Genomic DNA, 14,138 nt, shown 5'->3' on the forward strand with positions numbered 1-14,138 from the left:
CTTACCTTTTTCAACTGTGCTTCCAATTTGCTACATTCTTCTTTCTTTTGTTCAATGGCTATTTCTAGAGATTTTAATTTGGAGTCCCTTTTCAGCCCTGCTGAGGCTAATGAAGATGCATGTTCCTTGAGGTCAATTAAACTAGACTGAAAAGAAAGAACACTAGTAAGTAAAACACTGCAATTTCTACTGTCTTCAATTTGAATACACTGATTCTCTGCATAGTAATAAAGTATGCATTAGACAGAAAGGGTAAATATAGTCTTACTAAGGTAACAATAGCAGGCTCTGGCCAGGAAATTAAAATTGGCCAGCTTGCAGAACTGAGCAGGATCTAATTGCAGTAGAATCAAATGTGACCAAATGGTGTGGTCAGTAAATGCATGTTTCACATCTCAAAGTCATGCTAATGATGTAAGTCCCAAGGTGGTCTTTACATGTCATGACAAAATAGATACCCTGAACCTTCCATTTACATTTATTGCTGTCAAGTTGTGCAGACTCTAAGACAAATATGAAAGAAAACACTGACTTTAATTCTTTCTCCCCAAAGGGCAAACCAAGTATAAAAGAAGCATCCTGTTAAGTTTTTATCAAATTCCATGTCTTTAACATAAAAATAACCAATGATTTTTTAAATATCTACTATTTTAGTTATTTCTTCTATTTAGTTAATAAAGGACAAAGTTATTTTAAAATTTAGAGTAGATTTTACATCCCAGTCCTTTGTAAATCCAAATTCAACAGATATAATGAATCTTCCCAACTCAGACATGGGTTTGCCTATATTGTTCCACTTATCAATCATGCTCAGAAACCAAGAGCTCTCCTGGATAGCCTGAATTTCAAAAAATAAGGAACTAAATCTGTGTATATATCATGAAACATAATTTTGCTTAGCTAGGAAAGCAAGGTCTATCATCAAATATGAACTGATTAGCAACATCTAACAATGTAACTAAAATATTCAGATAATACCCAAAATCAGACTTTTTAAGTTTCCTTTATATCCATTTGCAGCATCTAGAAAGACACTAAGTAGACAGTGGCCACTCAGTAGATGATGTTAACTGATATATGTCTGGGCTACTTCCTGGGCCCTGAAATAACCTTGTTGATGCAAACTACCCAGCTCTAAATAACCCTCTGAAGGATAGGGTGGCCACTCTCATTTTTCAGGTCAAGAAACTGAGGCTCACATGAACTGTCTTCTCCAAGGTTCCTAACCTACTAAAGGAAGATACAGGTCTCAAACCCAGAACTCTGACTCCAGTTTCAATGCTCTTTATCATACCATTCCCACAGAAATAATAAAGGACCTTACAATCCAGGCATTTTTGTCATGATGAAGGTGATTATCACCCCAACTAAATTACAAGCTGACAACAATTATATGTTGTTTTTCTTTGTACATTTTAAATTGCCAGGTCTCCAGCAATTGCACTGCTGGGGATTTACCCCAAAGATACAAATGCAATGAAAGACTGAGACACCTGCACCCCAATGTTTATAGCAGCAATGTCCACAATAGCCAAACTGTGGAAGGAGCCTTAGCATCCATCGAAAGATGAATGGATAAAGAAGATGTGGTCTACATATACAATGGAATATTATTCAGCCATTAGGAACAATGAATACCCACCATTTGCTTCAACATGGATAGAACTGGAGTCTATTATGCTGAGTGAAGTAAGTCAATCGGAGGAGGACAAACATTATATGGTCTCATTCATTCAGGGAATATAAAAAAAATAGTGAAAGGGATTAAAGGGGAAAGGAGAGAAAATGAGTGGGAAATATCAGTGAGGGTGATTGAACATGAGAGACTCCTAACTCTGGGAAACAAACAAGAGGTGGTGGAAGAGGAGGTAGGTGGGGGGACAGGGTGACTGGGTGACGGGCACTCAGGGGGGACTTCATGGGATGAGCACTGGATGTTATGTTGTATCCAGTTGGCAAATTGAACTCCAATTAAAAAAATACCAAAAAAAAAGAAAGAAAGAAAGATAGAAAGAAAGAAAGAAAGAAGAAAGAAGAAAGAAAGATAAATAAATAAATAAATAAATAAATAAATAAATAAATAAATAAATAAATAGCTAGCAAGGTCTGATAGCTTTATGTGTCAACTTAGCTAGGCTATATAGTCCCCAGTTATTCAATCAAATATTAATCTAGTGTTGCTCTTGAGGTATTTTGTAGATGTAACTAACACCTACCACCAGTTGATTTTAAAGGATATTATTCTCCAAATCTGGGTGGGCCTGATTCTATCAGTTGAAAGGCCTTAAGAGCAGGACTGAGGTTTCCCTGAGAAGGAAGAAATCCACCTGTGGACTACTATATCATTCCTGTCTGGAGTGTTTCCAGCCTGCCCTTCCTGATGGCCTACTCTATGAACTTCAGACTTGCCTAGCCAGTACCCCCTATGTAAATCAATTCCTTGCAATAAATTTCTTAATATGGTTAAATTTCTTAATATAGTTCTGTTTTTCCGGTAGAACCTTGACTGACACACCCATCCCAACAGCAGAGCAGACATATTACTATACAGGAACAATAAATGTTTGCTGAAATGCCTGTCTGAAATCATATAATGTAGGCATTGTTTACAAAATTATTTTCATTTAAAGCTATGCTCCACAATGCCATCAAGATCGCATTTCAATTACAAGTGTAGATGGATAGATAGATGGATAGATAGACAGACAGACAGATAGGTTTTAAGGTAAAATTCATGAAAAACACTTGCAATCAATTATTCAAATTGCAAGTAAGGTCAAAGCGTGCCTTCTGTCACATACCAACTACAGTAATTACAGATCCCCCAAGTTAGAGTTAACAGCAAAATTGTAGGAAGAAGATTTACATTCCTTAGTTTCATATCAAAGAAATAATCTCCTCTGTAAAAAAAAATAGTGTGTTTACATTTTAGGGAATATGCATTTTGTTTCTATTATTCATCAATTCTCCCCCTCTTGGATTCCTCATTTAGACAGTGCTTTAATTTGTATAGAATTATTCTATACAAATTAAAACCCAAGGGTTGAGGTAATAATCTGGAACTGGAAAATGAACAACAATGCAGTGATACAGCCCAATAGGAGGAAAAAATCTGTAACAGCCTAAAGGAGATGGACATTTCCTATGGACAAAAATACGTATGAAGGGGCCAGTTGTAGACAGTAACACATATCTCAGAGTTTTGGAGATTGAACAAAATAATATGCGCTACTGCTTCTCAAACTTCTCCACCAAAGTATCCCGAAGTAAACTAAAGGAGTTACAGGTATCTCTCAGATTGTGGGGAATATAGCCCAATCCATCTTTTCCATAATCCCCAAGCAAGAAATTTCCTTAAAGTATATTGTTTTACTTTAAAAATGCATGTAGGATTTGTATTCTACATCCATGTTTGCTCTAGCATGAAAATATTGTTTTAAATTATTTATCATAATGTAAAATCAATATTCCAGAAGCCAAATTTAACCTATACTTTGTGTCCTGTATGGTACCATTTCCTCAAACCTTGAAGTATTGAGTGATCCGGTTGAGAAACACAGATGAATGTAAAGCACCCAACACAAGGGATTATTAGCATATAACAGGCCCTCAGGAAGTGGCGATGTTATTACTATTATTGATATTGTTGTTATCCCAAGCAAAAGATCATGGGACATTGAAAAAATACAGAATCCTCTAAGCCACACAAATGTGAAAGACATTAAGAAGACTTTCAAGGAGCTGCATCATATGCAATTAGAGTAGAGACGACAGCATAGGGCATTCGGATGAGGGGAGTTACAGTAAATATTTTCCTTTGAACTCAGCTTTGCCAAGGAAAGGCTTTGGGGAAAGCCTTCACACTGCCCCTCAAGCTCACTCTCTAGTCTCTTGAGGCTCCCATAAATAGGACTATCAGTGTGGTCCATTTGTTCTTCCAAAACTCACCTCTTTTTCAGTCAGTTCAGCTTGTAAAGCATTGACCTTCTCTTTCAGATCTTTGTTCTCTTTTCGGAAAGATTCTATCTCTTCTAGTCTTTCCCGATCATCTCTCTCCCGCTGTTCTTTCAAACGCTCAATTATTCTCTCCTGTGAGGCAATCATCAAAAAAAAAAAAAAGTGAGAAACCATCAGTGTGTGTGCCAAGGCATGATACAAAAGGAAATGGGAGGCAATAAATGTAAGAAATGCTCTACACAAGTCAACACATGCAAGATAGTCAAACTTGGGTTTGTGAAGAGAGTCCTTTCCCATTAGAGCATTTGGGAAAGACAATCAATATGGCTTTTGGCATACTAATAAAAGTTATCATCACAGTGTTGCAAGGAACCTAAATGTTCAAGCTCTGAGGCTGTTCGTGGTTCATGGTAGTACTTGGAAAATTCCAAAAGCAGTTCCAGAAGGGGGAGGTTTAGGCACCAAGAATCTGGACTTAATAAAGCCTTTAATGGAAAGTAGAAGAAGTAGAACTAACCTTTTGGTTCAACCCTCTTTGCTTGGCTTTCCCATTTGATATCAAAGAAACTTCCTTGGTTTATGAAGACTCTTTTCTGGCTAGAAAGGGAATCTAAGTGGTGCAAGACCTAATAAGCCCTCTAGGACTTAGGTCTGAACACACAATGAAAATCGAGACAAAATAAAGAATGAGCTCACTGGATAAGTGATTTTCTAATGTGCCTGGAGATTTTCATTTTCCTCCATATTCTTTCAATGGGTTCTTGGGAATCAGTAGAGACTCCAAAAGAGTGCTTGAATTTGACAAAGTTCAAATAGCAGTTTTCCTTTACTGAGAGCTTCCTACATGCTAGACACTACAACGTGCCCTTCTCCATCTATACCTCATCACAACTCCAAGCTCTGAACCAGTGCTACTAGTAACAGTATAGTAGGAAACCCAGGTCCAGAGACCAGCTAACTCATCCAAGGTGACCTAGTGCATAAACCAAAGGCACACCCTAGCATCCAGGGCTCTCTGAGTCTTAGTCATATTCATGAGACCACACTGCCATAAACATATGCATGGTGCCACCTAAGGAGATCTGAGAACCTTGCTGCCCTTGACTTACATGCTAAAATGAAAACACTACTCTGCTAGACATGTTTTCCAAAAATGTGGAAACTTACTAGTATCAAAATAAAAGCCCTCTTCTTTTTAAGTAAAATTCCAGTGGGGTAAATTTTGGGTTATATTTATAAAATTTGTTTCAAATTTCCCAACACATATCTGAACTTCCCTTCAGATGGCGATATTAAAATATACTGGTGCAATAACTACTCTTAAGGATGTAGTATGAGACAAGGCCTGATACATAAGACAATGTAAAACAGTATGTGATGCAGAGGGAAGTTAGTTTGAACACTTAGCCTGTGATTTAAGATCCCCCAGGGAAGCAAATGTTCTACTCCAATGACAATAATTTATGTATCTAATGCTTTCAAGGAAAAAAAGAAATATCGTTATTGTTTTGCAATTAGTTAAAAACACTTTAAAATGAAGTATAGTATTACAACAGTGGAGGTGGAAACAGAACAAATCAGTCTACTAATTGCCCACATTTGTTTCTTCTTAATTCTAGTTATAGTCCTATTTGACTCTGTCCATGACACTGGTGATTGGATGATTATGCCATCTACAAAAGGAGAAAATGGCCTCAGTGCTCAGGAAGTCTCTCAAGGGTTTTTACAAATTTTAGCAACTGAGCCCTTATTGCTTTATGCCTATACTCATTGCAAAAACATCACAATTGGTCACCTACCCACCAGGCCCTCTCCATGCCATCACTTCTATCACATGAGCTGTTGGAGTGACTTTTTTTTTTTTAAGTCCCAAACTGACTATGTCACCTCACTATTTGGAAACTTCCCAGGAATTGCTCTGGCTGGATCATGTGGCATTTATTCCCACTCAGCCCCTTCATATGGTTTTACTGCATGTCCATCCTCCCAGCCTAGCTTTCCAAAGGGCAGCACTCAAATCCTGTGACTCTTTTAACCTGGGCTGGGCAAACTGTCTGGCATACAACAGGCAATTACAAAGGCTGAAGGAAGGAATAAGAATTCAACATAGGCATTGCCTTAGCATCAAAAGAAAGGAAATAAAATTAAGTATGTGTGTTAACATCCAGAAGGTGCCAGAATCATTTGGTATGTAGGCTGATTCACTCTAAGCACTTGTACTATTGACTGGGTGTCGATGACAAAAAAAATCAGCAAGCACTATAATGTTTTTAAGTGTTATTGATGATTCAGTACTACAAAATATTTCTCTGTCAATCACAAAACTAATTTAACTGTCAGCCACGCAGGGCCAGATGTCAAAAACATGTGTTAAAAGGCCCTAATATGCCATGATCTACTTGATTAACAACTAACTTGCAGAAATTCCAACAATGTGTTCTTGTTTTAGTCTTATTTGCATTGGCAAATGTTTCTTGTGCACTCATCTGGCTCTGCACAGGTCTAATCTATTTGTGCTTTATCACTGAGTGGGAACTGAATTACAGTGGCCTCCGGCTCTGCTATCTGCCTTTCTCAACTGCTTATCTGCTATGTGGCTACAGCAAGGCTTGGCGAGACCAGTTTTATAAATACTGCGGGTTCCATCTCTTGAGCTTCTGTGTGTCGATCCTAGAACTAAGTCATACTCAATCTTGACTTGCTAAGTGGCATTATTTCTTTGCACTGTGAATATGTATATATATTCCTAGAAACTAAAAGGAATAACACACTCCCCAGAAGGTCATAATTCAAGTGAAATGGTGAATAGTACCTAATAGGTTCTATTCATCAACCAAATGACAGCAAGTAATTAGATGTTCTTATGAGTCCATGATTTTTAATTAATCATTTAAATTTTTGTACCATATCTTGTTCCAGGGGATCTGTTCAATTAAATGTGGATAAAACTGGAACTTGTGAGGGAAGGGCCATTAATGGTAATTATGTTGTTGTCAAAAGCACAATTATACAATTATCAGAAGGTTTGAATTTCATCCCATTCCATCACCAGTGAGCTGAGTAGCCTTGGGATAGTCCAGGGGAGGCAACAAAGTCCCAACAAAGGGCCAACTTAGACAGATTAGAAGTGGCTTCCTGGATCATTGGGTTGAGAAGTTAACATGCACCATGGTCTATCCATGACATCCACCTAGAACCCAGAAATGGGGAATGGTGCTATATCTGTCCAAAATGTTCATTTCTGGGCAAGTCATTTCACCTCATTAAGGCCAGTTCCCATCTTTAAAATGGAAGAGTATAGGTTTAGTATTTCTCAAAGTGTGGTTATCTGACCACTTTCATCAGAATCATTGGGCATGCTTTTAAAAATCACAGGTTCCTTGGCCCCATCACAAAGCAACTGAATCAGAATCACTAGGAAATGGGACCCAGAAACTACATTTTAAGAAGCTCCCTAGATGATAAGATTATTTGGATACATACAAAAGTTTGATACTGGAATAGTTAAAAGGAATCTACTATTCTTTGTTACATGATAAAAACACACACACACACACACAAAAACAAAACAACAAAAAACCTTGCCCGTTCCTATCTAATGTTTTTGTTTGTGCTTTTTCAAATGCATTAACATTCTAATTTTGGCACCCTTTGAAAATTGCCTTCAAATAACTGATTTGTGTTTTGTTTTTATTCTTTATTACTGTGAAAGGCTAAAAGTCAATTGCAAATAAGACTTGAAAACTAAGAGCCTACAGGCCAAAGCCAGCCTACATCATATTTGGCTTGAGCATCATAATATTTTAAAATCTGAACTTGAATGGTTTGAGGCAGGTCAAGGACTCTGCAGCTTGTTACAGTTGTCAGCAATCCCTACTGTCTCACACCAAACCTACTTTCCTTATTTTTGTTCTCTGCCTCTCCCCTCAAGGTATCTATCTAATCCACTCCTCATCTACTGCCCAAATCAGATTCCATGTACCTGAGAATATGGATTATCAAGGTGGTTTCAATTAGAGGTCAACTAATTTAAATGTATATTTTGAAATAATATACTAAGAGAAGATGCTTGCCCCATGTGATACAACTGTCAAGTGGTGGCATGAGTATGAGGGCGGCAGACTCCCACAGACCTCAGCCTTCCTTCCCAGTCACCCCCTCAGCCTCAAAGGAAGTGCTTACATAAAAGGAGTAATTTCAGATTTGGAAATTATTTTGGGATTTAAACTAGAATAAATCAAATCTTAATAGGGCCAGGGGAAAAAAAAGATAAAATCTTGCCAAGAATCTGTGACACGGAAAAATTATATGGTACATGTTTACTTCTGTAAACTTGCAGAAGGAAATTGAGAGGTACTAATGTACTGACATCGCATCACTCAAATATTGCAAACAGGATACAGAATCATTAATAATCTTTGAACCAATATTCCCTCATTCAAAATTTTACAAAAAAAAACCTACCACAGAGTTTTGGTAATAAATTCTAGAAAATTCAAAAAAGAATATTTTCCCTGAAAAACCATCTTATTTATTCTTATAAGTTTTCAAGTAAAATCTTATATCTTTATAATTTAATATTAAAGTTATAATGTTATAATTTCTATCTAGCCATAAAATTATGGCTCTTCTTTTTAGCATCTCTATTTTTTTATGTAGTGCAATGGCTCTCAGATTACAGTGACCCCACAATGACTGGATGTTCACTCCAGGAACTTGCTAAAGTTCAGAATCCCAGGGCCCCTCAAGGTTATGACTTAGTAGGTATAGATGGAACCTAATCATTTAGATTTTCAACAGGCACCTCCTGATGATTCTGACAAAGTAAAAGAAGCCTTCTCTAAGATACACTGGCTTTAAAAATCTGTGGGCCATTTAATCTAATGCTTTCCATTCTACAAATTTGAAGTGCTAGAAAAGAGAGTTATTTGCCAAGGTCATCCAGTTAGTTAATGGCAAGGCTGGGACTGACTCCTACCTAGGTCTTCTACCACTTGACCTCATTACTACAGTTTATAGACTATGATAATGGCAAATATAAGAGACATGCATTCTAGCTCCAAAATCTACCTCCTTGACTCCTGTGTAATACAGCTTTTCAGGAAACTGAACTCCCAGAAGAAGAGGAATTAAATCTGCAGGAAGTAAAGAACATTCTAGGCTAGGTAATAGTGTATGCAAAAGGTCTAAGGCAGGAAGGAACATGGTGGACTTGAAAATCTAGGCCAGGGCAGCCCGGGTGGCTCAGCGGTTTAGCACTGCCTTCAGCCCAGGGCGTGATCCTGGAGTCCTGGGATCAAATCCCACATCAGGCTCCCTGCGTGGAGCCTGCTTCTCCCTCTGTCTATGTCTCTGCCTCTCTCTTTCTCTCATGAATAAATAAAATCAGAAAAAAAGAAAGAAAGAAAGAAAGAAAGGAAGGAAGGAAGGAAGGAAGGAAGGAAGGAAGGAAGGAAGGAAGAAGAAGAAGAGAAGAAGAAGAAGAAGAAGAAGAAGAAGAAGAAAGAAAGAAAGAAAGAAAAAGAAGAAAGAAAGAAGAAAGAAAGAAAGAAAGAAAGAAAGAAAGAAAAAGAAAGAAAGAAAGAAAGAAAGAAAGAAAAAGAAAAGCTAGGCCAGCATAGCTAGAATACAGAGGACAAGGTTGGGAAAGAAAGAAAGAGGAAGAAAAAAGAGGGAAGGTAGAGGAAAGGAAGGAGAGAAGAAAAAGGGAAGGAGGGAGAGAAAATAAGAGGGAGAAAGGGAAAAAAGGTGGGAGAATGGGAAGGAGCAGCAAAATCACCCTGAATGCAAAGACAATGACCCTGGTGACCCTCAACTGCCAAGACATGGGACTTGGCTAATTTTTCCAGTGGCTACAATGGATTTGGACTAACAGATGGACTTTTCGCCTTCCTTCCTTCTTACTTTATCCCTTCCTTCTTCCTTTTCTTTTTCTCACCAATGTATCTTTTTAATAAGACATGTCTTCTGCCTTCAGACAAACATCCTGGAAACTCAAGTTATAAGTCAAATAATTAACCCTCTCCTTCATCAAAATGCAATGTATTCTTGCCCACCTACAACTGTGAGAAAATTCGCTATCCTTCCAATGAAAACCCAGGAACTCCAAAGGCATAATTATCTGCAGTCAAAACAGAGCTTCCTCCATTCCAGACAAGTGTTCATGCAGTTTCACAACACCATAAATAAATATATGGGTGAGCAAGAATATGGATGGTTACATATCAGAATGATACTCATTTTATAAAAGAAGCCAACAGCTGAGAGGACTGGCTCTTCAAGGAGAGTGTGTACTATTAGTTTGCATATACCCACACCCACAGGTATATCTGTATACACGGATATGTGTAGATCCATGGTAGTTCCAAGCAAACTGATGAGGTACCCCCTGTCACTCTGGGAGACAGTTCCCTGGACAGGACTGAGGATTTCTTCTTTCAGGCATGAGCTCTGGGGCAGTGGTAGACAAGGATTTCAAGTGACTTTCGGCACTGGAAATAGAGGCTAAAAGACTCACTTATGACCTATGAGACACTCCTTAGGGCCTCCCCAAATCCCTGAGAGGACTGAGACAGTTTAGGGTCAGGATCCTACCAGTATGCAGGTAAGGTAATATAACACTTGGTATTTTCCATTTTTTTAATATTACAGTGGATACTAATGGGTAGAAGATGGTTTAGTTTTGATTTTCATTTCCCTAATGACTAACGATGTTGAGTGATCTTTTTCATGTGCTTACTTAGCCATCTATATACTGTATACTGTTTGGAGAGAAATACCTATTCAAGCCTTTTGCCCATTTTAAAATCACATTGTTTGATTTTTGTTGAATTTTAGGAATTCTCTATATATTCTTCATATTAATCCCTTATCACATATATAATTTATGAATATTTTCTCCAATTCTGTGGGTTGCCTTTTTACTCTGCTGATAGTCTCTTAACATGTAAATTCTCCCCTTCGTACTGCTTTCTCTATATTCCATTAAGTTCTGGTACATTTCACTTTTGTTTTCATTCGCCTTTAAGTATTTTTCATTTCTCTTGTGAATTGTTTTGATCCATTCATTGTTTAAAAGTGTGTTGCTTAATTCCCACAAATTTACAAAATTTCCAGTTTTTCTGTTACTGATATCTAACCTCATCTTTTTTGTTGTATATATATTTTTTATTGGAGTTCATATGCCCACATATAGCATAACACCCAGTGCTCAAGCCGTCAAGTGCCCCCCTCAGTACCTGTCACTCAGTCACCCCAACCTCCCACCTGCCTCCCTTTCCACCACCCCTTGTTCGTTTCCCAGAGTTAGGGGTCTCTCGTGTTCTATCACCCTCTCTGACATTTCCCACTCATTTTCTCTCCTTTCCCCTTTATTCCCTTTCACTATTTTTTATATTCCCCAAATGAATGAGACCATATAATTTTGTCCTTCTTCTGATTTCACTCAGCATAATACCCTCCAGTTCCATCCACGTTGAAGCAAATGGTGGGTATTTGTCATTTCGAATGGCTGAATAACATTCCATTGTATACATATACCACAACTTCTTTATCCATTCATCTTTCAATGGACATGGGGGTTCCTTCCACAGTTTGGCTACTGTGGACATTGCTGCTATAAACATTGGGGTGCAGGTGTCCTGCCGTTTCACTGCATCTGTACCTTTGGAGTAAATCCCCAGCAGTGCAATTGCTGGGTCGTAGGGTAGTTCTATTTTTAACTCTTTGAGGAACCTCCACACAGTTTTCCAGAGTAGCTATACAGTTCACAGTCCTACCCACAGTGCAAGAGGGTTCCCCTTTCTCCACACCCTCTCCAACATTTGTTGTTTCCTGTCTTGTTAATTTTCCCCATTCTCACTGGTGTGAGGTGGTATCTCATTGTGATTTTGATTTGTATTTCCCTGATGGCAAATGATGCGGAGCATTTTCTCATGTGCTTGTTGGCCATGTCTATGTCTTCCTCTGTGAAATTTCTGTTCATGTCTTTTGTGGTTGGAGAAGATACTTTGTATAATATCCATCTTTTAAAATCTATTGAGACTTAACCTGTGAGCTGTCATAAGGTCTACCCAGGGGAATGTCCTCTGTGCACTTGAGAAAAATGCACATGCTGTCATTGTTGGGCAGAGTGTTCTGAATGTGTCTGTTAGATCTTATTGATTTATTGTATTGTTTAGGTCCTCTGTTTCCCTACTTAATTTCTTTCTGATTGTTTTATTATTGAGAGTGCAGTACTGAAATCTCCAACTATTATTGCAAAACTATCTTCTTCCTCTTTCAGTTCTATCAGCTTTTACTTCACATATTTTGATGGTCTGGCATTAGGTTCATAAATGCTTGTAATTGTCATATCTTCTTGTATTGAAACTTTCATTAATTTATAATGCCTTTGTCTCTTACAAACTTCTCTGACTTAAAGTCTGTTTTGTCTCTTTCAGGTACTACTTGCATAGAACGTATTTCTCCATCCTTTCATTTTCAATCTATTCGTGTCTTTTGGATCTAAAGTCATTCCATTGTAGACTGCATATAGTTGGACCATTGTGCAGAGCTTAGAGGGGTGTGTGTTTGTTTCTTTGTTCTTAGTTCATTCTGCCAATCTCTTACAATTAGAGTTTAATCCATTTACATTTAAAGGAATTACTGAAAGGGAGGGATTTATATCTGTCATTTTGCTATTTGTTTCTGTATACCTTATAATGTTTTTATTCCTCATTTCCTGCATTACTGTCTTCTTTTGTACCTACCTGATATTTTTGTAGTGAAATGATTAAATTCTATTATCATTTTGTATGTGTGTGTATATATACTACAGCTAGCTATTTTCTTTTTGGTTACCATGGGAATTACATGTAACATCCTAAATTTATGACAGTTAATTTTAACACTGAATTTATATCAGCTTGGCTTCAATAACATACAAAAATCTCTGCTCTTCTATAACTCCATCTTCACCCCTTTTGGTTCCCAATGTCACAAAATTTTATCTTTATACATTGTGTATTCCCAAACACAAATAATAATTCTTTTAAAGGCATTAGTCTCTTACATTATGTAAAAAATGAAACATGGAGTTACAAACCAAAGTTACAATACTAGCTTTTAGACTAATAAATTTTGTAATATATTAGTCTCTTAGATCATGTAGAAAACAAAAAGTGGAATTACATACCATCATTACAATAATACTTTTATAATTGCCTATGTACTTAGCTTTATTGAGATATTTATTTCTTCACAAGGCTTTAAGTTACCATCTAGTGTCCTTTCATTTCAACCTGCACGACTTCCTTGAGCATTTCTTGTAAGGCAGCTATAATGGTAACAAATTCCTAAACTTTTGTTTTTTGGGAGAGTATCTTAATTTTTCCCCCACTTTTTTTTTTTAAGATTTTACTTATTTATTCATAGAGACACAGAGAGAGACAGAGAGAGACAGAGAGAGAGGCAGAGGCACGGACAGAGGGAGAAGTAGGCTCCACACAGGGGGCCCGACATGGGACTAGATCCCTGGTCCCCAGGATCATATCCCGGGCTGCAGGCATCGCCAAACCACTGCGCCAGCGGGGCTGCCCCTTCCCTCACTTTTAAAAAAAATTTTTATTCAAATTCAATTTAATTAACTTATAGTGTATTATTAGTTTCCAGGGTAGAATTTAGTGATTCATCAGTTATAAATAACACCCAGTGCTTATTACATCAAGTGTCCTCCTTAATGCCCATCAGCCAGTTACCCCGTCTCCCCACACACCTCCCCTCCAGCAACTCTCACTTTGTTTCTTCATATAGTTAAGAGTCTTTTATTGTTTGCCTCTCTCTTGAAGAACAGTTTTTCTGTTTATAGGATTCTTGGTTTAGCACTTTGATTATATCAACTCATTGCCTTCTGACCTCCAAAGTTTCTGATCAGAAGTCTGCTTATCACCTTATTTAGGATCTCTTACAAGTGACAAGCCACTTCTCTCTTGATATTTTCAAATGTATATCTGTCTCTATATTTCAAAAGTTTGATTATAATGGGTCTTGGTGTGGGCACCTTTGAATTAATCTTTCTGGGAGTTTATTGAGCTTCCTGGATATAATTAAATTTGGAAAGTATCAACCATTATTTCCTCAAATATTCTTTTTGCACCTCTCTCTTCTCTTTCTGGGACTCTTATAATATGTGTGTTTGTCCA

The 14,138-nt window shown here is 37.5% G+C and overlaps 1 protein-coding gene across 1 annotated transcript in view; it reads right to left on the reverse strand.

Moving 5' to 3' along the window:
- ERC2 (ELKS/RAB6-interacting/CAST family member 2) overlaps positions 1 to 14,138 on the reverse strand; it is a 907,564-nt gene that overhangs the window by 470,038 nt on the left and 423,388 nt on the right. Inside the window, exons 9-10 of the mRNA XM_041762409.1 lie at positions 3,949 to 4,089; positions 6 to 146 (exon numbers count right to left, since the gene is read on the reverse strand). Of these exons, the coding sequence (XP_041618343.1) occupies positions 6 to 146; positions 3,949 to 4,089 (282 nt within the window). The remainder of the gene's footprint in view (positions 1 to 5; positions 147 to 3,948; positions 4,090 to 14,138) is intronic.

Source organism: Vulpes lagopus, chromosome 7 (genome assembly GCF_018345385.1).
Source record: "Vulpes lagopus strain Blue_001 chromosome 7, ASM1834538v1, whole genome shotgun sequence".
NCBI classification, from domain to species: domain Eukaryota; kingdom Metazoa; phylum Chordata; class Mammalia; order Carnivora; family Canidae; genus Vulpes; species Vulpes lagopus.